This window comes from Bos mutus, chromosome 21, assembly GCF_027580195.1.
Source record: "Bos mutus isolate GX-2022 chromosome 21, NWIPB_WYAK_1.1, whole genome shotgun sequence".
NCBI classification, from domain to species: Eukaryota; Metazoa; Chordata; class Mammalia; order Artiodactyla; family Bovidae; genus Bos; species Bos mutus.
The window spans coordinates 44,042,511-44,067,546 of NC_091637.1; the positions used below are offsets into that span (position 1 = coordinate 44,042,511).

Below are 25,036 nucleotides of genomic sequence, written 5' to 3' on the forward strand. Positions count from 1 at the left end.
CAGAAGCATAGATACATCCTGGCAGGAGGCTTCTAGAGAGCAGCACCTGGCTTACATCCAGCTAGAAAACAGCAACCTCAGTCCCACAACCTCACAATGTGCAGTAGCTTGGAAGTGCAGCAGTTAGTGAAATCTTCCCTGGGCAAGTCTTCACATGAAAATACAACCTGGCCAACAACTGGATTACAACCTTTTTGGACCCTCAGTAGAAGATACTGCTAAGCCATGCCCAGACTCCTGACACAATGATAGTAAGACAGAAAAAGATCTTATAAAGCTACAGTAAGACAAATACAAGGTTAAAATAAGTAGACTAGTAGTATTATTTTGTAATGTATTATCTGGCAATATGTTGAAACATAAAAGTATATCAGATCAGATCAGTCGCTCAGTCGACTGAAACATTTAAAAGCATATATATTGAAACATTTAAAAGTATACATATTTCTTTCAACTGGATTTTTGTTGCTCAGTCCTGTCCGACTCCTTGCAACCTCTCCTTGCAACCTCACAGACTGCAATATGCCAGGCTTCCCTATCTTTCACTATCTCCCGGAGTTTGCTCAAACTCATGTCCACTGAGTCAATGATGCCATCCAACCATTTGATCCCGTCACCCCTTCTCCTCCTGCCCTCAATCTTTCCCAGCATGAGGGTCTTTTCAAATGAGTCAGCTCTTTGCATCAGGTGGCCAAAGTATTGGAGTTTCAGCTTCAACCTCAGTCCTTCCAATGAATATTCACGGTTGATGTACTTTAGGGTTGACTGCTTTGATCTCCGTGCAATCCAAGGGACTCTCAAGAGTCTTCTCCAGCACAATTCAACTGGATAGATATCAGCATATCACAAAAATGATCAACTATGATATTAAGACACTGGAAATTTCCTAGAAGCAAATTCTTTATCATTCTTCTGCCTCCATCCAATTCCTACAAATACCACACTATCACTGGTTCCAGTTCACCTTATGTGTAGCCTTTTAGAAAGTGCAAAAGGCAGGGAGGTGGAAAGGATATGTTTTCCCTCCTGGATGTATATCGTTCTCTGAGGAAGAAAGCAGAAGTCCCACTCAAGCTCTGTTGAGCCCTGACCTCTGTGGAAAATCACTGCTCTTTTCTAATCTTTTCATTTTATAGATGAGAAAACTGGAGCTCACAGGAACAGACTTGCCAAAGATTAGCATGATAGAGCCTGAATTAAAACCTATTTCCTGATTTTTTTTCATTCTATCACATCTCTATTAAAATAACAAGAGGACCCTGAGCTTCCTAATGTTGTTTTTGGAAAGAGTCCAGTCATATTTTTTTAAAAAAGCTAAAATGTACACATGCCTACACTGCAATTTCCTTCAAGCTGCCACTAATGATTTTTCTATTATTAAGAGCAAAAACAAAATAACCTTGGTTGCTTGCAACAGCAATTCTGAAATAAATGGCAGCACAAGAGAGAGCAACAGAATTTTTAAGTCTAAAGCTAGAGGGTTAGTTTGCTCTTCCTTCCCACAACTTTCTATTTTACTATGTTAATTCATTAAGTCTAGAATACTTGTAACTACCATCCTTCTAAGGGAAGACCTATGTTAATTACCCAAGGCACCCCCATACTAACTCTACCTAATTTTAACAGTTACTAAATACTGTTCACTCTATCCTATGGGGGAGAAGAGAAATAAACATTCTTCTAAGCAGAAACAATATAGTTTAAGTACACCAAGGGTATATCCAAAACAGAAAATAAAAGTAATACTCTGAAACAAAAGTTACCTGTAACTCTAGAACATTTTAATTCTACAGAGCTTTAATAAATAAAAGGCCCCAGCTTCCAAATATCTATCCAAAAAAGGAATGAATAATGAATCCCATCAGAACTGGGGAAATTTTCTTTTTCTTTAAAGGAAGTGGGGGAATGAGAGCAGATAACCATTTTCTTTCAAAAAGATAAAGATAAAACACTGCTTCCTCAAATAACCACTCAGACTGTCATTGAGATGAGTAGGCAAGAAGAACATAAATGTGTATTTGCCTTGTGTACAGTATTGGGCAATTAAATGCCAGCATGGCTATTTAGGAATGGCTTGCTAAAACGTTGAAAAAATGAAAGACTTCATCCTTGTCATAGACTGCCACTTCAGTGGAACATTCGGTGCACATGACTGGGTGATAGATTTCTTCCACATCTGTCTCTGCCTCCTCCGCAGCACCTTCTTGGTTAGACCTCATCTTCTTATGGCCTCGCCTTTTCTTCCTGTTCTCTGGGGGTTTGTATCTCAGAATCTCTTCCTTGTTGACAGAACAATTCATTACAAACATTGCTCTGTATTGGGTTTTATATGATTCATGCCTAAGAGGAAAATGAAATGGAGAATTTGGATGTATGTTCTATTTTAATAGTTACACATTTAGATAAAAATTTAAGACTATCAAAAACTTACTGAAATACCAAACAAAGTTAAAACATGAGAACAAAACAAGAAATTCAAAAACTTTTAAGAGTTATTTTAAGAACAGGAAGGGACCTGTTACAAAAATAGATAATAAAGAATGAATATATTCTACTGCTCTAAAACTAACTTTTACATCAGTAGAAAAAGTTTTTGATTTGCTCTTCCAACACAGAAAGACAAGAAAAGTTGTTGGAAACTTGAGAGGTAATGTTTAAAAATTCTTTGACTGCATCTTTTCCTATTGTGGCCTGAGACTCTGCCCTCCTCTCATTACAGGTGGTGCCATTCTGGTCACTATTTTAGTAAAAGCTACAATTTTAAATGCTTAAAGAGCACCTGACTTTATTATGTCCATTCTTGGCTTCACTCCAATAGTCTAAAGAATAAATAATGCTTTCTTTGTTCTCCTCAAATAACTTTTTTAATGTTTTTTCCTACTTTTCTTGACTTAGTAATTACTGTTACTTTTCTTTTCTCTGCCTTAAAGCTCATGCAACAGAAATATCTATTTGGCTAAAAACAGTGAAGTCAAGTTATGCCTCCACTGGTTCTAAACTCTGATCTTTTCCTCTTCCACCAACCACCAGGCTGGTGCTTCTCTAGGTGAGACCATAAAAATTACATTTATACTCCACCATATTGGAATCCTGTATTCATATGGAACACAATTTTTACCAAGACCAATTTCTACTGTTAGATCTTGAAGCAACTTCTTTTGGGTATAGGAATCCTGTAACACAGCAGTATGGTTTAATTTAAAAGAGAAGCAACTTAAATACAAAGGTACTTTACTTTTTCTTTATTTCCCACTCTAGGTGTCAATTTATATACAAAAAACTTAAGAGTTCAAATGGAGACTACAAAAATTCATTGTTGCAGATGATCAGAAACCTCAAGTTAGCTAGTAAGAGTAAAACCACATCTGGCTACTCAGTGACTAGAACAAATCTACCACCTGCATCATCATTTAGTTTCAGTTAACCTGATTTAGAACACGGACTAAGTTAGACGTTTATAAGGCTACTGGCAAAAAAAGGAGGAAAAAGGCAAGAGTATATTTGGATTAATAGAATGACGGGGATAAAAAAATACATGATCTTCTCAATTGATGCATAAAAAGCATTTGAAAAATTCAACACTCTTTCATAATAAAAAATACCCAAAAACTAATATAAGGAACTCAATATAATAAAGGCCATATATGAAAAATTTATAGCTAACATCATACTCAATGATGAAAGACAAAACTTTTCCTCTAAGACAAGGGAACAAGACAAAAAATACCTGATTTTACCACTTCTATCCAACTTGAAAGTTATAATAAGTGCAATGAGGTAAGGAAAAGAAATAAAAGGCATCCAAACCGGAAAGGAAGAAGTAAAATCTTCTCTGTTCACAGATGACATGATATTATGTTTAAAGTTCTATAAAGATTACACAAAAAACTATCAGAGCTAATAAATTAAGGCAGCAAAGTTGCAGAGTGCAAAATGAAGACATAAAAATCTGCTGTTTCTATACACTAGCAAAGAACAATCCAAAAGGAAAGTAGAATAGAGATTACCAGAGGCTGGGATAGGTACAGATGGAGAATGGTGACTTACTGTCTACTGGGGAAACAGTTCCTAAATGGAGTGATGAACAAGTTCTGGAAATGGAGAGTCATGATGGCTGTACCATTGTACTGTAGTTCATGTCACTTAAATGTACACTGGAAGGTCAGGTGCACACTGCTATATTTAACATGGATAACCAACAAGGACCTATTGTATATAGCACAGGAAACTCTGCTCAACGTTATGTGCAAGGATGGGAAGGGGTTTGGGGGAGAATGGATAAATATATATATATGGCTGAGTCCCTTTGCTATTCATCTGAAACTACCACAACATCGTCAATCGGCTATACCCCAAAACAAAATAAAAAGTTTAAAGTTAAAAAAAAAAAGGTTAAAACAGGCAACAAGATAAGAGTGTCCATTCTCACCACTCCTATTCAATATATTTCTAGAAATCTTAGTCAAAGCAATCAGGTTAAAAAAAAGAAAAGGTAACCAAACAGAAAAGAAAGAAGTAAAAGTATCCCTGTTTCCAGATGACATGATCTTATGTATACAAAACTCTAAAGATTCCAAAAAGAAAATGTTAGAACTAATGAATTCAGCAAAGATTCAGGATACACAAGCAATCAACAAAAATCTGTTGCATTTTCACTAACAACAAACTGAGAAATTAAGAAAACAATCTCATTCACAATAACATAAAAATAATGAAATACTTAGGAATAAATTTAACCAAGGAGGTGAAGGATCTATACACTGAAAACTATGACAGTGATGAAAGAAATTGAAGAAAACACAAATAAATGTAAAGATATCCCAAGCTCAGAGACTGCTACAATGTCCGTGCTACCCAAAGCCATTTTATAGAGTCAATGCAACCTTCATCAAAATTCCAGTGGCATTTTTCATAGAAACATAAAAAATTCTAAAGTTTGTATGGAACCATAAAAGACCTCAAATAACCAAAACGATCTTGAGAAACAAGAACAAAGCTAGAGGCATCGCACTTCCTGATTTCTAACTATGCTGCGAAGCTACAGTAATCAAAACAGTATGGGATTGGCATAAAAAACCAGACTCTTTGATCAACAGAACAGAACCAAGAGCCCAGAAATAAACCCATGCATGTACCATAAACTAATATTTGGGAAGGAGTCAAGAATATTCAATGGGGAAAAGACAATCTCTTCAATAACTGGTATTGGGAAAACTAGATATTCATAGGCAAAAAAATGAAATTGGACCCTTAACTTACACCACTCACAAAAATTAATTTGAAATAAAGACTACAACTTAAAATTTGAAATCGTACAACTCCTAAAAGAAAACCTAAAAAAAAGCTCCTTAACACTGGTCTTGGCAATGTTTTGGAGCTGACACCTAAGGCACAAGCAACAAAAGCAAAAATAAACAAATGGGAACTCCATCAAACTAAAAAGCTTCTGCGCAGCAAAGAAACAATCAACAAAATAAAAAGGCAACCTATGGAATGGGAAAAAATATTTGCAAATTATATATCTCATAGAGGGTTAATCTCCAAAATATATAAGGAACTCAATATAAAAAAATCCAATTAATAAGTGGGCAAAGAAGTTGAATAGACATTTTTACAAATAAGACATACAAATGGCTAACGGGTATACAAAAAGGTACTCAATATTATCAGGGAACTACATATCAAAACTACTGTAAGATCATCACCTCAAAACTACAGTAAGATATCACCTCATAGAATAGATATGATCAAAAAGTCAAAAGATAACAAAAGTGAACCCTTGTGTACTACTGGTAGGAATGTAAATTGGTACAGCCACCATGGAAAACAGTACAGAGGAGCCTCAAAAAGAGAACCGTCATATGATCTAGCAATCCCACTGTTGGGAATGTATACAAAGGAATGAAAATACTCTCTCAAAGAGACATCTGAGCCCTCACCTTAGCCAGGTGATCAAGGTCAACATTAATAGCCATAAATCATGTTGATAGCTTGTTGCCTATGATATAATGTGATGAAAATGGCACTTTACTTCAGTGGTCTTCCTCCCAAAAACCCATTACAGCATTTACAACAGCCAAGATGTGGAAACAACATACATGTCCATCGACTGATGAATAAATAAAGAAAATATGGTATATACACACAATAGAATATTATTCAGCCACTAAAAAAAAAAAAAAAAAAATCCTGCCATTTGTAACAACATGGATGGAGCTTGAAGGAATTATGCTAAGTGAAATAAGTCAGAAAGAGAAAGACAAAGAGTGTATGATCTCACTTATATGTGAAATCCAAAAAAAAAAAGAAACCAAACAACTGAACTCATAAAGTTGGTGGGGGAGACAATGTTCATCGCAACACTGTTTATAATAGCCAGGGCATGGAAGCAACCTAGATGTCCATCAGCAGATGAATTAATAAGAAAGCTGTGGTACATATGCACAATGGAGTATTACTCAGCCATTAAAAATAATACATTTGAATCAGTTCTAATGAGATGGATGAAACTGGAGCCTATTATACAGACTGAAGTAAGCCAGAAAGAAAAACACCAATACAGTATACTAACACATATATATGGAATTTAGAAAGATGGTAACGATAACCCTGTATTGTGAGACAGCAAAAGAGACACTGATGTATAGAACAGTCTTTTGGACTCTGTGGGAGAGGGCGAGGGTGGGATGATTTGGGAGAATGGCATTGAAACATGTATAATATCATATGTGAAATGGATCGCCAGTCCAGGTTGGATGCATGATACAGGATGCTCGGGGCTGGTGCACTGGGATGACCCAGAGGGATGGTATGGGGAGGGAGGTGGGAGAGGGGTTCAGGATGGGGAACACGTGTATACCCGTGGCAGATTCATGTTGATGTATGGCAAAACCAATACAATATTGTAAAGTAATTAGCCTCCAATTAAAATAAATAAATTTATATTAAAAAAAAAGTTGGTGGGGGAGGGTAGGTGGATGAAGGTGGTCAAAAGATACAAACTTCCAGTTATAATGATTAAGCTCTGGAGATGCATGTATAGCATGATGACTATAGTTAACAATGTGCTGTGCTTAGTTGTGTGTGTGTGTGTGTGTGTGTGTGTGTGTGTGTGTGTGTGTGTGCTTAGTTGCTCAGTCGTGTCTGACTCTTTGCAATTGCATGGACTGTAACCCACCAGGCTCCTCTGTCCATAGGGATTCTCCAGGTAAGAACACTGAGTGGGTTGCCATGACCTCCTCCTGGGGATCTTCCCAACCCAGGGATCAAACCCAAGCCTCCCGCTGTATCACATACTTGAAAAATGCTGAGAGTAGATCTTAAAAGTTTTCACTACCCAAAAAAAGGAACTATGTAAGGTGATGGCTGTGTTAACTAACCTTATTGTGGTAATCATCCTGCAATATATTTGAATATCTAATCATTACACTGTATACTGTATACCTAAAGCTTATACAATGGTATATGTCAATTACATCTCAATAAAGCTGGGAAAAGATTTAATTCTTAAATGGTCTAGCTAACAATAAATTGAATATTCAAATGAAATACTCTTACAGCAACATTTTTAAATGCTTAAAATAGTAAATTTTATGTTATCACAATAGAAAAAAAGAATGAGTCTATTTGAGAGATTTCATCATCTTAAAATATATATGCAGTTTTACTGAATCCTTATCAGCACTGGCAAGTACTTATTAGAAAACCTAGTTAGACCACATATAATCAAAATTATTTCTATAAAGATTAGTCGTGCAGCACAAGGGATATATGAGGACAGAACTTTATCAGAATTCCTAAGTACCTCAAAAGTCTATTTAAACAAGGACCACCAAGTGGTTTTATTTTCATGCGTGTGTGTGTATGTGTGTGTTGTTACTCTTTATCAGTTACCTTTGGCAATCAAGACATAGTGTAGTCATGCAGGCAGGGCAATTCAAGACAGCATCGCTATTCGGAACAGGCTGCTGTTGTTGACGTGGTCGCTGTATTCCAAAACCATGGTAGCTAGAACAGAAAGAGGAAGGGTGAAGCACATTAAAGCCAGATCTTCCTTTCTAAGGCCACTTTCCAATAAAAGAAATCAGTACCCTTTAGAAAAATGGTTAATTCTAGGAATGGGGCACATAAGGTAGACCTGGAACATCCTGTAGTGCCAGAAAGTAAGGCGGTACTCAAAAAGAAAAAACAAAACCAAAAATCCATGAGACAGTATGTTAAAGGGGCACAGGAGTCAACTCAAAGAGCCCCTGATGACTGAAATTAAAACAATTAGAGCACTGAAATAAAACAGTGTTAAATTATAAGCAAAGTATAAATAAATACCCATGACTCTATGCTGATATAAATGACTTAATATGTAAATAAAGGGAGAACAGACACATCTCCCATATGTAAGAACTACAAATAATTTATGAAGATACTCTCCCCTAAAGGAGATGGAACATGACTCCTTAAGTCTAGGCTAAATATAATAACATCCTTCCAAATAGAAGGTACAGAAAGGTGTGGAAAGAGGAACTTTACAGCTGAGAAACTAAATCATGCTTGATAGTATGTGCCCTTGATACAAAGTGATGAAAACGGCACTTGACGTCTATGGTCTTTCGCCCCAAAACCTCTAATTCCAGTCTGATCATGAGAAAAGCATTAGATAAATTCCAATAGAGGACCCTCCCACAATATTCCTGACCCATGCTCCTCAAAACTGTTAAAGTCATAAAAACCAAGGAAAGTCTGAGAAACTCATAGCCAAGAAAAGCCTCAGTAGACATGACAACTAAATGTAACATGGTATCCCAGATGGGCTCTTGGAAGAGAATATAGATATTAGGATAAAAACTAAGGAAATCTGGGGGGATTCCCTGGCAGTCCAGTGGTCAGGTCGTCTTGCTGTTGGTTGCAGGGAGTAATAAGGAAATTCTCTGTATTACCAGCTGAATTTTTCTGTACCTCTAAAATTATTCTAAAAAAGTCTACTAATTAAACACACACACATCAATAAAGCTACTTTTAAAAAGCAAGCATTGTAAGCTCTAAGTGTCTAAGAATCTTAGTCTGTTTTGTTCCCTTTTGTATTTCAAGAGTCTGGAACAGTGTTTTGCGTATAGTAAGTGCTCAACAAATATGTGCTGATTGAAAAAATAAAGTATGAATTTACTTACAAAGACACTAAAGTATAAAAGGATATATTCTTAAAAGGGGCTTATAGATGTTACTTCTCAAGATTACATAACAATGAAAATACATTCCATCTTAAGTCACTGACAACTTCTGTTACCGGAATCAGGAGCTAGATCTTAAGCTCCTTAATTATTTCAACAGCGCTCATAGCACTTAAAATGTTCATCTCACACTGTAGGTGTGAAAACTACTCATCACAGCTGTAAGTGGTGCACGGATGAAACTGAGAGAGGAAAAAAGAACAAAGTGGAAGAGTGGAAGCTAAAAGGTGGTACACAAAGACCCACACAGCATCACATTCCCTCTGGACTGGACAACTATAGATTCCTGGGCCCCACCCTCGATGAATCGAAACTTCCTGGAGTAGGACTCAAGGGTTTGCATTTCACTCTCACCAGTGATTCTGAAGCTCAGGCAGGCTAGGGTAACATTAGGTAACAGTGATAAGCTTTCAGCTTTCATTTTTATGATAAATCGATCTTCATCAAATCAAATTTGAAATAGAGTGTGGAGTTTCCTCTTGAAATGATGGAAATGACTTGAAACAACATAGGAAGTGGTTGCACACACCCCTGTGAACACACTAAATGCCACTGAACTGCTAACTTCAAAATGGTTAACATTACGTCATGTGAATTTTACCTCAACTTTAAAAAGTCAAATTTGTAAACATGATTCAAGTATTCAAATAGAAAACATAACATCCACTCTTAATCCACATAAACTCTTTTACTTTTGGCCATGCTGAGGCATGCGGGATTTTAGTTCTCCAACCAGGAATCGAACCTGAGCACCTTGCAGTGGAAACGTGGAGTCCTAACCACTGGACCCCCAGGGAATTTCCCATATAAACTTTTAATCTCTAAGTAATTTTATACTGCTTATTTGAAAGAAGTCAGCTTTGTTTCTTGAAGGGAGAGACTTGACTAACTACAGCAGTTTGAATTCAACAACAGTTTTTAAAAAATAAATGGTCTAAAGAATGTATATATGTATATAACTGAGTCACTTTGCTGTACAGCAGACATTGGCACGACATTGTTAATCAACTATGCTGTTGCTCTTCAGTCACTGAGTCGTGTCCAGCTCTTTGTGACCCCATGGACTCCAGCACACCAGGCTTCCCTGTCTTTCACTATTGCCCAGAGTTTGCTCAGATTCATGTCCATTGAGTCCATGATGCTATATTTCAAATAAAAATAAATAAATAACCAATGGCCTGACTGAAATTTGCTTTTCATTTTCAAAATATTCAGTAGTTTTTTTTCTCAAACTTTCTTTATGCATGACCCGGGTCTCCTGCATTACAGGCAGATCCCTCACCATCTTAGCCACCAGCAAAGTCTCTATAAACATACACACATACACTCAAAACCTAAGTACAGTGAAAATCATCTTTTAATCATTTTCCCTAAAGATTTGAAATATTAAATTTAAGTTCTTACCCTCTTCTCTGTGCGTCAACCCAGGCCTGATCTCTGTTATCTTTTTCAGGATCATATAGTAATTCATCATTTGTTGGAATTCTGTGTTGTTTCTTCTTTTTTTTCTTGGTCACTTGTGCTAATTTTGAAAATGTTAAGAATATGGCTAAGTAGCATGTCTAAAATTCACACCTTCTTTTACACAAAATGAAGAATCCTATTTCCTAAGGTATACATTTTTTCTATCTTCCTAAAAAAATTTTTTTAAACTATTCCTCCAAATAAAGTTCAGAACCGAGTTCAAATAATGAGAAGTCAGAGTCTCAAAAAAGCCACCCAAATCAAGTCAAGAACAGACACTAATTTTTTTTTTTTTGGTTGCACTGCTCGGCTTGCAGAATCTTAGCTCCCCAGACCAGGGATCAAACCCAGACTTCCAGAAGTGGAACCATGGAGTCTCAACCACTGGACCACCAGGGAATTCCTTAGAAACTATTTTTGATGTCTTAAATTTTCCATAAGTTCTCATACATTAAATGCGACTGATTTCAGAACAAAAATGAGTGGAACACTATGATCATATACATATACTAGACCAACTTGAACAAGTCAATATTTATGCAACAATATATAAAAATATAAAATCATTTCTTTACCTTATAAATATGTTATGTATGTATTCCATCATAACTACTGATATAATTTAGTTTTAGCTCTTGTCATTATGCTCAACTTTGCTCAAAATTTACACAAAATCAGGGGCTTCCCTGGTGGTCCAGTGGTTAAGAATCTGCCTTGCAATGCAAGAGACACCACTTCCATCCCTTGTCTGGGAAGATCCCACATGCCGCAGAGCAACTACAGCCTCAGCCCGGTGCCTAGAGCCTATGCTCCACAACGAGAGAAGCCACTGCAATAAGAAGCCCACGACTGCAACCAAGAGTAGCCCCTGCTCGCCGCAACTAGAGGAAGCCTGCACGCAGCAATGAAGACTCACTACAGCCAAAAAAAATTCTAATTTATACAAAATCAATTTCAAAGAACAGAGAGGTTGATTTTTTTTTAAAAAGCAACAACTTAGGGAAAATTCTACAAGAGAGTAAAACCTAGAAACTGTCTGCAGTCGTGAAAGCAAATGCTGCTGTGCTAAAGAACCCTGAAGGAAAAAGAGGCCGAGAGCCTTGAGCAGAGAGCTACTGAGTCAGGACTCTCCTCCTCTCCCCAGATGCGCCTCTGCACGCTGCCCTAGTCCCAGGCCCTCAGGTGTGTGTGCTTCCATCTGTTCTACGCACAATCCTGCTTTTGTTTTCACATCAACCGCCTGCAATTTCTTAAAAGATAAAACTCAAAGGGAAAACCTAATATCAAATTGCTAGGTAAAACTTCTTTCATAAAATATAGCTGCTAAACCTGGTAAACATGTTCCTTACCTGCTTTGTCTTCATCTTCAGAATCAGAATCAAAATATATATTGTCATAGTACTTTGTCGGAGCTGTTCCAACTATCCCATCTCCTGAAGACCCTAGTCAAACCATAAAGGAAGTTTAAAGACTAAAAAATACAGAATTGACAAGATAAAAAACTCCATACATTCTTCCATCACTTCAAACTGCTATCGGCTCATTCCCAATTTCATTTCAGTGGAAAAATACTTTCACATCAATGACTTATTGGAGTCAATGACTTACTGTATTTCTGTGCCCTATGCAATTACAGAGAACTTCTCGTCCTCGAATATGTGTTCCAAATCATGAGAAAATTATTCTTTCTCTCTTGCCAGAAAGAGACTGAAAGCACATATGATAATGATAAAAGCACATCTAATTAAACAAAATAGCCATATTTTCAAGTTACCAGCATATATATCTCTACCTTTCAGCCATGCAGTATACTGTAGAGAACAGGAAATAAACATCTTGTTTTAAGGGACTTTAGAAAAAAGAGGATAAGAGCTCTATAAAGAGTCAGGAGGAATGAGTCAAGGACATGTTCTTCCTCTCCTCAGTAGTGCCCAGTGCCGTGACATTACCTATACTTCTGTCATCATATGCGTACATCCCTAATTCTTCCTCTTAATTAATATCTGCCTTTGCTTTGATCATTATCATATATTCTTTCAATTCTTAATAGTTAATATATAGCATAACAATATGGAAACCAATGCTGAGGAGTCCTACTTTCACAAAAGTTTTCAAGGCAGGTACATTTTACATAACAGACCATGCACCAGAATTAAGTATATTTCATTACTTACTAAAATAAGACAAGAATTCGTGGTGACACATTGCTCAATCTGCTATATCAGTGTTACATAACCTAAAAAGTACTTCTATAAGCTAATGTGTCTTTCTTTCTTTATCCTAGGGTAAAAAGTACAAAAGGAAATCATATAAGTAAACAACGCTTAACAGCCTCTTTCCAGCACCGCAGGAAAAGTCTGCACTAGCAATGAAAGAAAAGCACGCTCAGGTTGCCAAGTACATTTATTCATTCACTCAAGACGTGTTTACTGGGCACGGACTGAAAGTGCTGGGGACACAACAGAACGCAAATAAGGGTCTCTGCCGTTATGGAGCTTAGAAAAATATCTATGTGAGAATCGAACTAAAAGTTTACCTGTTTCTAGAGAAGATAACTTGTCCTCCATTGTTTTTATGGTAGAATTTAATTCAGCTTCCATTTCTTTTTCAAATTCATCTTCACTAGAGGATTCACTTTCCCCAGTAAGGCATTCTCTGATAAGTTTTCGTTTTTGGTCAGGAGTTCCATGTAAAAGCACATCCACCTCATCTTCAGAACTAGAACACATTTAAATCACAAAGAACATGAATATTAAAGTATTAAAATAACTTGAACACCTATCATCCCATTGCCCAACAATTTTAAGTTTCATAAGGTTGCACTGGATTCAGCTGTCATTACATACAGCTCTTCTGACTTCAACCATTTCTGCATATTTCCAAACATATTTTTTAATGTCTGCATACCATTTCCTCTTGCAGATGCTGTATAGTTATTTGTCCTTGCTATTAAACACATACAATGAATAGCTCTGGATATATAATTTTGTTTCTGTTGATTTCCTTAGGTTAAATGTCTAAAATTAGACATAAACATCCTTCTGACTTCTGGAATTATCACACTACTTTTCAAGTGTATTGCACCAATTCGTAATTCTATCAGCAATGAAAATTTTACTGGGCGTTTGTTTCAAAGTCTGGACACTTAAATAAAACTTAATATATGTAACAGACAGCCAATATATCCACACAAAATGTTAACAGACAGTAAATAAATATCACAGTTTAAAAGGCACAGTGCTACAGGGAACTATAAAAAGAGAGAGAGACCTAAAGTATATTCCAAATTCTCCTGAGCAATGTATGCCGATTTGCCCTTCTGTGCCTGGGTTTCCCCATCAATAGCAGTATGGAATTAAACCAGGTATCAGAAGAAATGAAATGTTATCCAGATGAAATGCCTAAGACATTTCTAATTCAGTCAACAGTACATATATCATGTTCAATTATTCATGGTCTGATGAACAGTTACAGACTATTCACGGGTTTTGCTTCACTATTTTTCTCTTCTATTAATACACCAGAAGAAGGTAAATAAGAATAATACAACTCATGCCAATCAATTTTGCTAATGACAGAGGCCTTATCCAGATTTTACTCCCAAGAAAATTCCCCATCCTGATCAGCATGCTCCCTTTTTTCATCACCTCTATATTCACTCAGGTTCTCTTATCTCTGCCTGTACCATCAAGGCCTAATGATCTCCAGGTCTCAAAACTCTTCTGCTTCCTTCCACCCTGAACCCTGAGGCCAGCATATTATTCCTAAAGAACTGTTATCACATCACTACCCAAATCCAAAAGAAAATCATCCATGACCAAAACTCCGAGTACAGCATTCAAAAGAATCTTCCACAATCTGGTTTCAACTTATCTTTTCAGGCTTATCTTTCACTGTTACCCTTGAACTATCACAGTACTCTTCAACTGGGGGCAATTTTGCCTCCTAGGGAACATATGGCACAGCTAGAGATATTTTTGATTGTCACAACTGGGATGTGGGAGGAGGGGTTACTGGCATCTAGTGGCATATTTACTGCCTGCTGTAAAAGGTGCATTCTCCAAGCCCAAGTGGTCCTCAGCTATGATACCAACCCACTGAACACCTAGCAGCCATGTGGGCCTCTCCAAGTAACTCCTATAGATGGGAGTTGGAAGCAAGAGCAACCAACACAAACGGGATGCTCAGACTGCTTGCTCTACTGTGAGGTGTCTCTTACTCGGGAGACTCATGTGTTCTGCCAGCTTCCATGAAACAGTAACAGGCGATAAAGGAGTCACTTCTAGATAGAGTAAAATCAAATCCTGACAGACACCTCTTAAACACCTCTCTAACACAATTTCCCTTTCCAAAACAAGCATTGGATTCAGCAGGCAATACTGCCTAAAACACTGTTTTGTTTTCAAAGTATTTACAGTTACCTTACCAGTGGCAACCATCACAGGAATATAAAGTCTCCTTACAAATATTTAACTACATGGGAATTCCCTGGTGATCCAGTGGTTAGGACTCTGTGCTTCCACTGCTGGGGGCCCAGGTTCAATCCCCCGTTAGGGAACTAAGATCCCACAAACTGTGAGCCAAAAAAAAAAGGCATTTAACTACAAAAATGTAAACTGACTTAAAGAAAAATATTAAATGAATAATAACAAGGGTGAATATGGGAATGATAATGGAAGAATAACTCAAGTTCAGGAAACACTGAAACCAATCAAACTGAATTACTAATTGAGACCTACTTTCACAGACTGGGCCCCTAAGTGAAACTCTTCATAAGGGAATCCTGGAATCCATCCTCATTTCCCACAACAGAAATCCTCACAGCAGTCTGATCTCCCATCCTATAAACCTTCCTCAGGATAGTATGAGGAAGCACTGTGATTAAGAGAAAAACGGTTTCACAGAAAACTAGTCGGACAGAATGTTTTTAAGTTTATGAACAGGATCTGCTGACAGCTTTAAAAATGGCTAAACTTGCCTGGAAATACCTAGTCAACATAATTGCAAGTTTCCCCCAGGTAGGATTAATCCCTCCCTTCTGGAAATTCCCGTGGAACTTCATCTGTAACTATCCCAGGTCATCTTTTTCTACAGCGCTCTTCTGCAATACACGTTTATTTCCAAGACCTGTATCTCGCAAGATACTTATCTATCTTATGTCCCCTACTTTACCGTTAAACCTGTCGAAGACAAAAAATCTTATGTCTGATCTCTGTAGCCCAGAGCAAGCATACAATAGCCTAATTTCTGTTTATGGCAATTTAATCTTCATGATGTTCAATTCACAGTTAAGTCCCAAGTGCCTCACAACAAACTCGAGATGTTTATTATACTTCCTTTTTACAAACGAGAAACCGACGATAAGAGACTGGCCCTCAGTCACAGTGCTGGTAAGCTGCAGAAGCAGGATTCGACCTCACGGCTTTTGAATCTTACGCTTAATTCCAGAATATGGACTATGGCCCTTCCCTGCGCCAATTTCGATCCTGCCTCCCCCGTGACTGCAAGACCTCACCAGAACCCCCGGCGGAGTCCCACAGACGACAGCGGGGTGCGACAGGGTCCCGAACCGCTGGCCGGAGTATCCGAAAGGGCCGGGAAAGCGCAGCAAGTCGGGAGGCTGAGGTCCGACCTTGGTCCGAAGCCTCGGGGGCCGGGGAGAGGCAGGGGGACGGGGCGGGCCAGGGGCCCACCTGCTCAAAGCCGGCTCCTCGTCGCTAGGCTCCTCAACTGCGTACGGGTCATAGTCGTCTTGGAGGCGGTTCATAGTGACTAGCCCCTCCGATACCATCCACAGGCGTCTGCCGAATGACTGTTTACTCCGCAGGTCCCTTCCCTAAAGTGCTCCGACACAACTTCCGCCCGCACTTCCGAGTCCTTAATACGCGCCTGCGCGGTTATTCCCAGCGAAGGGCTGGTACGGCAGGCGGGTCCCAAAGACCTGCTGCTACCCTTCGCAACAGGAATATGTTCCTATTTGGAACATAGGAAGCCGCTACCTTATTACTGGAAGTTGCAGTCAGCACCCTCATAAGTGGCAGTATGTGAGATAAACACTCCACTTGCCGTGTTTCACGTTGTGACATGAAAAACCAGAAATCTATATGCTGAGGGACTTGTAGCCTTAGATCAGGGCCAGTAGGTCTCCAGACACTAGCATTCGACGTCCCTCCAGCCTCGTCGCCTGAAACACTTCTGCCTTTTTTTCTCGCGCTACTGCCTTGGTTTCACAGTTCTCCCTTCTCAGTCTGACTTCCGCCCTCTTCTGTCTTCCAAAAAGTTGCTAAGCTGTCATTCAATTCAGTTCAGTTCAGTCGCTCAGTCGTGTCCGACTCTTTGAGACCCCATGAACCGCAGCACGCCAGGCCTCCCTGTCCTTCACCAACTCCCGGAGTTTACCCAAACCCGTGTCCATCGAGTCGGTGATGCCATCCAGCCATCTCATCCTCTGTCATCCCCTTCTCCTTCTGCCCCCAATCCCTCCCAGCATCAGAGTCTTTTCCAGTGAGTCAACTCTTCGCGTGAGGTGGCCAAAATATTGGAATTTCAGCTTCAGCATCAGTCCTTCCAATGAACACTCAGGACTGATCTCCTTTAGGATGGACTGGTTGGATCTCCTTGCAGTTCAAGGGACTTTCAAGAGTCTTCTCCAACACCACAGTTCAAAAGCACCAACCTGTCATTACTTCCTAATTTGCCTTTCTTGACCTCTTCTTGCTGCTAAGTCACTTCAGTCGTGTCCGACTCTGTGCGACCCCACAGACGGCAGCCCACCAGGCTCCCTCGTCCCTGGGATTCTCCAGGCAAGAACACTGGAGTGGGTTGCCATTTCCTTCTCCAATGCAGGAAAGTGAAAAGTGAAAGTGAACTTGCTGAGTCGTGTCCGACTCTAGCGACCCCATGGACTGCAGCCCACCAGGCTCCTTGGGATTTTCCAGGCAAGAGTACTGCAGTGGGGGTGCCATTGCCTTCTCCATGACCTCTTCTTAGTCCCAATCTTTTCTCAGCCCTTACCTTACACATCCACTGGATATGTCAGATGAGACAGATGACAGCGTCTCGACTGTAAGACCGATTCTTCTGTTTCTTTACCAGCCTATATTCAAGCGTCTGCCCCCTTAGGGACAAGTGACCCCTCTTAATGATCCAATTCAGATGACTACTCTGTCTTATTTAATCCTTGCCCTTTCCTCTGATACTTTGTCGAATTTCCTCTTGCTTGGCTAGATACCTCCACCTGTTGCAATTCAATCAATGTAGCCCCAAACCGGCACAGCATCTTTCACCCCATTCCTATGCCTCAGCCAATAGCTACTTTTGACTCAATTTCTGCTCTTACCACTTCCTGACATCCTTAGAGTTGCCATAGACTGAAAGTCTTGGAATCGATTGGACTCCTTTGTCCCTTCTTTGCCAACAAAGGGCTGTCTAGTCAAAGCTGTGGTTTTTCCAGTAGTCATGTATATGGATATGAGAGTTGAACCCTAAAGAAAGCTGAGCGCCAAAGAATTGATGCTTTTGAACTGTGGTGTTGGAGAAGACTCTTGAGAGTCCCTTGGACTGCAAGGAGGTCCAGCCAGTCCATCCTAAAGGAAATCAGTCCTGGGTGTTCATTGGAAGGACTGATGCTGAAGCTGAAACTCCAATACTTTGGCCACCTGATGCGAAGAGCTGACTCATTGGAAAAGACCCTGATGCTGGGAAAGATTGAAGGCAGGAGGAAGAGCAGTGACAGAGGATGATGAGCTAGTTGGATGGCATCACCGACTCAATGCACATGAGTTTGAGCAACCCTGGGAGACTGTGAAGGACAGGTAAGCCTGGCATGCTGCAGTCCATGTGGTCGCAGAGTCAGGCACGACTGAAACAGTAAGTGATTTTACAGATATTATATTTGTCTTCATCTGATCTGCTTAGTATAGCCTCTAACACCTATTCAGTTCAGTTCGGTTCAGTCGCTCAGTCGTGTCTGACTCTTTGGGACCCCATGGACTGCAGCACGCCAGATCTCCCTGTCCAACTCCCGGAGTTTACTCAAACTCCGTGTCCATTGAGTCGGTGATGCCATCCAACCATCTCATCCTCTGTCGTCCCCTTCTCCTCCCGCCTTCAGTCGTTCCCAGCATCAGGGTCTTCTCCAATGAGTCAGTTGTTCACATCAGGTGGCCAAAATATTGCAGTTTCAGCTTCAGCATCAGTCCTTCCAATGAATATTCAGGACTGATCTTCTTTAGGATGGACTGGTTGGATCTCCTTGCAGTCCAAGGGACTCTCAAGAGTCTCCCCAACGCCACAGTTAAATTCTTCAGTGCTCAGCTTTCTTTATAGTCCAACTCTCACATCCATACATGACTATTGGAAAAACCATGGCTTTGACTAGAGGGACCTTTGTTGGCAAAGTAATGTCTCTGCTTTTTAATATGCTGTCTGGTTGGTCATAACTTTTCTTCCAAGGAGCAAGCGTCTTTCAATTTCATCGCTGCAGTCACCATCTGCAGTGACTTTGAGCCCCCAAAATACAGCCTGTCACTGTTTCCATTGTTTCCCCATCTATTTGCCATGAAGTGATGGGACCAGATGCCACGATCTTAGTTTTCTGAATGTTTAGTTCTAAGCGAACTTTTTCTCTCCTCTTTCACTATCATCAAGAGGCTCTTTAGTTCTTCTTCGCTTTCTGCCATAAGGGTGGTGTCATCTGCATATCTGAGGTCATTGATACCTCTCTCTTCCTTTCCCGATTTGGAACCAGTCTGTTGTTCCATGTCCAGGTCTAACTGTTGCTTCCTGACCTGCGTATGGCTGACCTCAAGAGGCAGGTCAGGTGGTCTGATATTCCCATCTCTAAGAATTTTCCAGAGTTCGTTTGTGATCCACACAGTCAAAGGCTTTGGCATAGTCAATGAAGCAGAAGTTTTCCTGGAACTCTTGCTTTTTCCGATGACCCAACGGATGTCGGCAATCTGATCTCGGTTCCTCTGCCTTTTCTAAATCCACCTTGAAGAGCTGGAAGTTCAGGGTTCACGTACTGCTGAAGCCTGATTTGGAGAATTTTGAGCATTATTTTACTAGCGTGTGAGATGAGTGCACTTGTGCGGTAGTGTGAGCATTCTTTGGCATTGCCTTCCTTTGGGGTTGGAATGCAGACTGACCTCTTCCAGTCCTGTGGCCACTGCTGAGTTTTCCACATTCAGCACGTTCACAGCATCTTTTAGGATTATGAAATAGCTCACCTGGAATCCCATCAACTCCACTAGTGAAGGTCCTAAGGCCCACCCACTTCACTTCGCATTCCCGGATCTCTGGCTCTAGTTGAGTGATCACTGCTGCTGCTGCTAAGTCGCTTCAGGCGTGTCCGGCTGTGTGCGACCCCACAGACGGCAGCCCACCAGGTCTCCCTCCTCCCTTGGATGCTGCAGGCAAGAACACTGACTGGAGTGGGTTGCCATTGCCTTCTCTGAGTTGAGTGATCACACCACCTTCACTACTTTCTGTATAACACCTATTATTCAAAGTGTTGTAAACTTAACAGAGACCCTTTCCCAAATGGGGAAAGTGACAAGCGTTCATAAAGGGTTACAACTGGAGATACAACTGAGAAGATTCCGTGGTTTGAACGATTAATCACATCACACTCAGCGCAGAGAACAACTTTCTGTGCATCATCCGTACAAGTAACGAAACACACTGCATAATGCCGAAGTGATAGGACCTTTATTAAAAATACGCAGCTACCGCCGAAAGAGCAGACTACGTAGCCACTATAAGCTCGTCTATTCTTCATAAACCACGTTGATCAGGGGAAAGCGCGAACGCAGTCCCCCACTACCACAAATTATGCAGTCGAGTTTCCCACATTTGGGGAAATCGCAGGGGTCAGCACATCCGGAGTGCAATGGATAAGCCTCGCCCTGGGAAAACCACCTTCGTGATCATGGTATCTCCCCTGCCAGGTAAGTATGAGTTGATGCCCACCCACCGCCCAACACCCTCGAGCTCGCCCCACTCTGCACGCACGGTCACTTCCCTCGCACCATCTCCGCACACTCAGCTCCTGCTCGTCCCTCGGCCCGGCCTCGCCCACCCGGGGAACAACCTCAGGAACCTCCGCGTGTGCACACGCAGGACACCGAGGCCCGGGAGGAGCGGGACCAGCAGCCTCCGCGCGCCGCTCATCTACATACGCCACGCCCCCATACCGGTTGTGTGACCAACCAATCCCCAACCTAGACAAGTTGCCTTGAGGTTTCTGGGCCCGCAGCGAGAAGACGCGACCTGGAGGGGGAGCCCGGGAAAACAGGAGTTCTGGGCGGCCGGAACCCCGCATTTGAGAGTGAGGGTGTGAGTCGCGGCTCCGTTCTAGTCTCACCTTCCGATTTTGTTTTCACAGCCAGACCGAACTCATCCCCACTGGGCATGGTTATTATGAGGACCTTTCCCTCCCCGACCCCCGTTAAATATTTAAGTAATAAGATTTCCGCAGTCAATTTAAAAGCGATCGCTTTATTCGTAGTGTCTTCCTGAGTTAGCATCTCCATCAACTACTTCAACACATATCTGCTTCAAGATACACACTAAACCAAGTGAAAGTTAGAGGGGAAAAAAGTCAAGAATCTAACCTTGAAGAAAGTAAACCAGGGCAAGGTACAAACTTCTTCCACTTTGCAAAGAATACGGTGCTTGAGTCAAGTATATAGTACTGGCAAATACAAAGTTTTAAATTTTATTTTGGCCGTTGCCCTGCGATTTGCAGGATCTAAGTTTCCCCACCAGCGACTGAGCCTCTGCTCCCTGCAGCGCAAGCACAGAGTCCTAGCAACTGGACCGTCAGGGAATTCCAAACAATTTTTAGAGAGTAAATGAGACATTTTATATCCCAGCTACTCTGCCCACTTAGAGTCTACCCTTCCCCTGGAATCCCAGTAACTAGGCTGACCAATAGAATGAGGCCCAAGTGATTTTCAGGGGATTCTGAGGCTAGGTCAGCAGAAGCCTTGCATCTTCCTCTGTGTCTCTGAGAACCTTGTGTGGCCGACTTGAGCTGTGAATAAGAAGGCTGACAACACTGGGGCTGCCATGTTGCGAGGAAGCTGCTGCTTCAGAACCTGACTCTTCTCCCTCCCTAAGGAGAGAGTAAAGATAGAGGTGCTGCTGCGTGACTTTTAGTCGTGTCCGACTCTGTGCGACCCCATAGACGGCAGCCCACCAGGCTTCCCCGGCCCTGGGATTCTCCAGGCAAGAACACTGGAGTGGGTTGCCATTTCCTTCTCCAATGCAGGAAAGTGAAAAGTGAAAGTGCAGTCGCTCAGTCGTGTCCAACTCTTAGAGACCCCATGGACTGCAGCCCACCAGGCTCCTCCATCCATGGGATTTTCCAGGCAAAAATACTGGAGTGGGGTGCCGTTGCTTTCTCTAAGATAGAGGTAGGCCACCGTAAGTTGGTAGATGGCAGGTCCAAGAAGCATAGGAACTTACTAAAATTGTCTTGGGTGGCTGAAAGAGGAGTAGCTCTCTACCCCTACCTGCCAAATCTTAAAAGTTATAAAAAGGCCTTAACTGGGTTGTCAAGTATACTGTTCAGACGATCTCAACAACGCCTTACTTCCTCAAGGTTTTTTCCTTGGGATAGCTCCCACTGTGGGAGTAGTAGGCAGAGGGTACATTCCAAGGACAGGGGAATGGTTGCCTGAGTCTAGCTCAAAGACCAGTGGTCACAGCCTACCGATCATCTTCTTCAACAGAAGACCAAAGTTTTGTCTCCAATCTGTTCCTGGTTGGAGAAGTAAGATCCCACAAGCCAAGAGCCATACATGGAAAAGGGACACACTCAGGTTTCAGCCCCAAACTGTGACCCCAGACATTGGGGAAGAGAGAAATCCCTTCCCAAACTGCAGATTTGGATGAAAATAGATGAGTGGTTTTGTTTCAAAGCTCTTAACTTTGGGGGTGTTTTTTTTGGGGGGTGGGGGTGATATTTTTGTGCAACAATAGAGAAATGGAAGAGGGATACAGAAGTAAGCAAACAAGTAACATGAAGTAGAAGGGGGAAACGTGGGTTAAGGGACAGAGAAGACACGACGGAGAGCGGGGGTTGGGGTGAGGGCTTACAGTGTTTGACAAGGGGGTCAGGGAAAGCCTCTCTGTTTCAGTTTGCTACATACTCCTGCTTCCCTTTGCTTGCTTGTCATTAGCACATGTAACCACCAAAAATCGACAGGCTCAGCCCCTGAGTTTACTTGTTCTGTCCTAAAATCAAAGTCCTAGTCCTAGAATCAAAACCAACTCGTTAGCATTTCCAATTCTTAGTTTTAAATTTATGGGAGTAAATAAGTAATGACTTAACTTTGTGGATCAGAATGAATATGGATGTAATTGTGGCCCTGACCAGGGCCACAATTCTCAGAAAAAGAAAAATGGGTTTCCTAACAGGTGTCTCTTTCATGTCATTGTTACTCACGGGAGAGTATTGTACCTCCCAAGAAAGCTGGGTGGAACAATAGTTGAAAACCAAGGAAGGGAGTTCCCTGGCAGTCCAGTAGGACTCCTCCCTTTTAGGGCAGTGGGTCTGGGCTCAGTCCCTGGTTGGAAAACTAGGATCCCACAAGCCAAGAGGCACAGTCTAGAAACAAACAAAACCACAGAAATATATAGCATATGAGTGGTACATTATCCTACAAGATTTCAAAGCATAGAAAGAGCACAAGCAGAGGGAGAATCTGAAAAGGTATCACAGCAATCATACAGTTGGAGTAACCATAGGTGCAGCATCTCGTGGCTGAAAGGAATCCTAAAGGATCTTTCTATCTAGTAACTGAGCCACCCATTGCTTGCAGATGGATTTTGAAAGACAGGTAGGGTTTGGATGGTGCTTGCGCTGCAGGGAGCAGAGGCTCAGTCGCTGGTGGGGAAACTTAGATCCTGCAAATCGCAGGGCAACGGCCAAAATAAAATTTAAAACTTTGTATTTGCCAGTACTATATACTTGACTCAAGCACCGTATTCTTTGCAAAGTGGAAGAAGTTTGTACCTTGCCCTGGTTTACTTTCTTCAAGGTTAGATTCTTGACTTTTTTCCCCTCTAACTTTCACTTGGTTTAGTGTGTATCTTGAAGCAGATATGTGTTGAAGTAGTTGATGGAGATGCTAACTCAGGAAGACACTACGAATAAAGCGATCGCTTTTAAATTGACTGCGGAAATCTTATTACTTAAATATTTAACGGGGGTCGGGGGAGGGAAAGGTCCTCATAATAACCATGCCCAGTGGGGATGAGTTCGGTCTGGCTGTGAAAACAAAATCGGAAGGTGAGACTAGAACGGAGCCGCGACTCACACCCTCACTCTCAAATGCGGGGTTCCGGCCGCCCAGAACTCCTGTTTTCCCGGGCTCCCCCTCCAGGTCGCGTCTTCTCGCTGCGGGCCCAGAAACCTCAAGGCAACTTGTCTAGGTTGGGGATTGGTTGGTCACACAACCGGTATGGGGGCGTGGCGTATGTAGATGAGCGGCGCGCGGAGGCTGCTGGTCCCGCTCCTCCCGGGCCTCGGTGTCCTGCGTGTGCACACGCGGAGGTTCCTGAGGTTGTTCCCCGGGTGGGCGAGGCCGGGCCGAGGGACGAGCAGGAGCTGAGTGTGCGGAGATGGTGCGAGGGAAGTGACCGTGCGTGCAGAGTGGGGCGAGCTCGAGGGTGTTGGGCGGTGGGTGGGCATCAACTCATACTTACCTGGCAGGGGAGATACCATGATCACGAAGGTGGTTTTCCCAGGGCGAGGCTTATCCATTGCACTCCGGATGTGCTGACCCCTGCGATTTCCCCAAATGTGGGAAACTCGACTGCATAATTTGTGGTAGTGGGGGACTGCGTTCGCGCTTTCCCCTGATCAACGTGGTTTATGAAGAATAGACGAGCTTATAGTGGCTACGTAGTCTGCTCTTTCGGCGGTAGCTGCGTATTTTTAATAAAGGTCCTATCACTTCGGCATTATGCAGTGTGTTTCGTTACTTGTACGGATGATGCACAGAAAGTTGTTCTTTGCGCTGCGCTGAGTGTGATGTGCTTAATCGTTCAAGCCACGGAATTTTCTCAGTTGTATCTCCAGTTGTAACCCTTCTTATGAACGCTTGTCACTTTCCCCATTTGGGGAAAGGGTCTCTGTTAAGTTTACAACACTTTGAATAATAGGTGTTATACAGAAAGTAGTGAAGGTGGTGTGATCACTCAACTCAGAGAAGGCAATGGCAACCCACTCCAGTCAGTGTTCTTGCCTGCAGCATCCAAGGGAGGAGGGAGACCTGGTGGGCTGCCGTCTGTGGGGTCGCACACAGCCGGACACGCCTGAAGCGACTTAGCAGCAG

General features: G+C 41.6%; 1 protein-coding gene and 2 non-coding genes across 3 annotated transcripts; 1 reads left to right on the plus strand and 2 right to left on the minus strand.

Annotated features, from left to right (window-relative positions):
* Positions 1-320: 320 nt before the first annotated feature.
* On the minus strand, positions 321-16,540 carry EAPP (E2F associated phosphoprotein). Its single transcript, XM_005910628.3, has 6 exons — positions 16,382-16,540; positions 13,225-13,406; positions 12,038-12,130; positions 10,629-10,746; positions 7,894-8,007; positions 321-2,340 (listed from the first exon to the last, which is right to left on the minus strand). The coding sequence occupies exons 1-6, from the start codon at positions 16,477-16,479 to the stop codon at positions 2,064-2,066; spliced, it is 882 nt and encodes a 293-aa protein (XP_005910690.1). The 5' UTR covers positions 16,480-16,540; the 3' UTR covers positions 321-2,063.
* A 3,942-nt stretch (positions 16,541-20,482) lies between these two features.
* On the minus strand, positions 20,483-20,646 carry LOC138984467 (U1 spliceosomal RNA). Its single transcript, XR_011461762.1, has one exon. It is a non-coding gene; the product is annotated as a U1 spliceosomal RNA (small nuclear RNA).
* Positions 20,647-24,396: 3,750 nt separating this feature from the next.
* LOC138984478 (U1 spliceosomal RNA) lies at positions 24,397-24,560 on the plus strand. Its single transcript, XR_011461772.1, has one exon. It is a non-coding gene; the product is annotated as a U1 spliceosomal RNA (small nuclear RNA).
* Positions 24,561-25,036: the final 476 nt, after the last annotated feature.

Bases quoted from the DNA above. Each gene is read 5' to 3' on its own strand.
- EAPP (XM_005910628.3), bottom strand. From the start codon at position 16,479: ATGGTATCGGAGGGGCTAGTCACTATGAACCGCCTCCAAGACGACTAT. The intron at 12,131-13,224 runs GTAAACTTTTAG...TGGTTTGACTAG, and splicing joins GTTATCTTCTCTAGAAACAG to GGTCTTCAGGAGATGGGATA. The intron at 2,341-7,893 runs GTAACTGATAAA...TTTTCCTCTTAG, and splicing joins CTATGTCTTGATTGCCAAAG to GCATGAATCATATAAAACCC.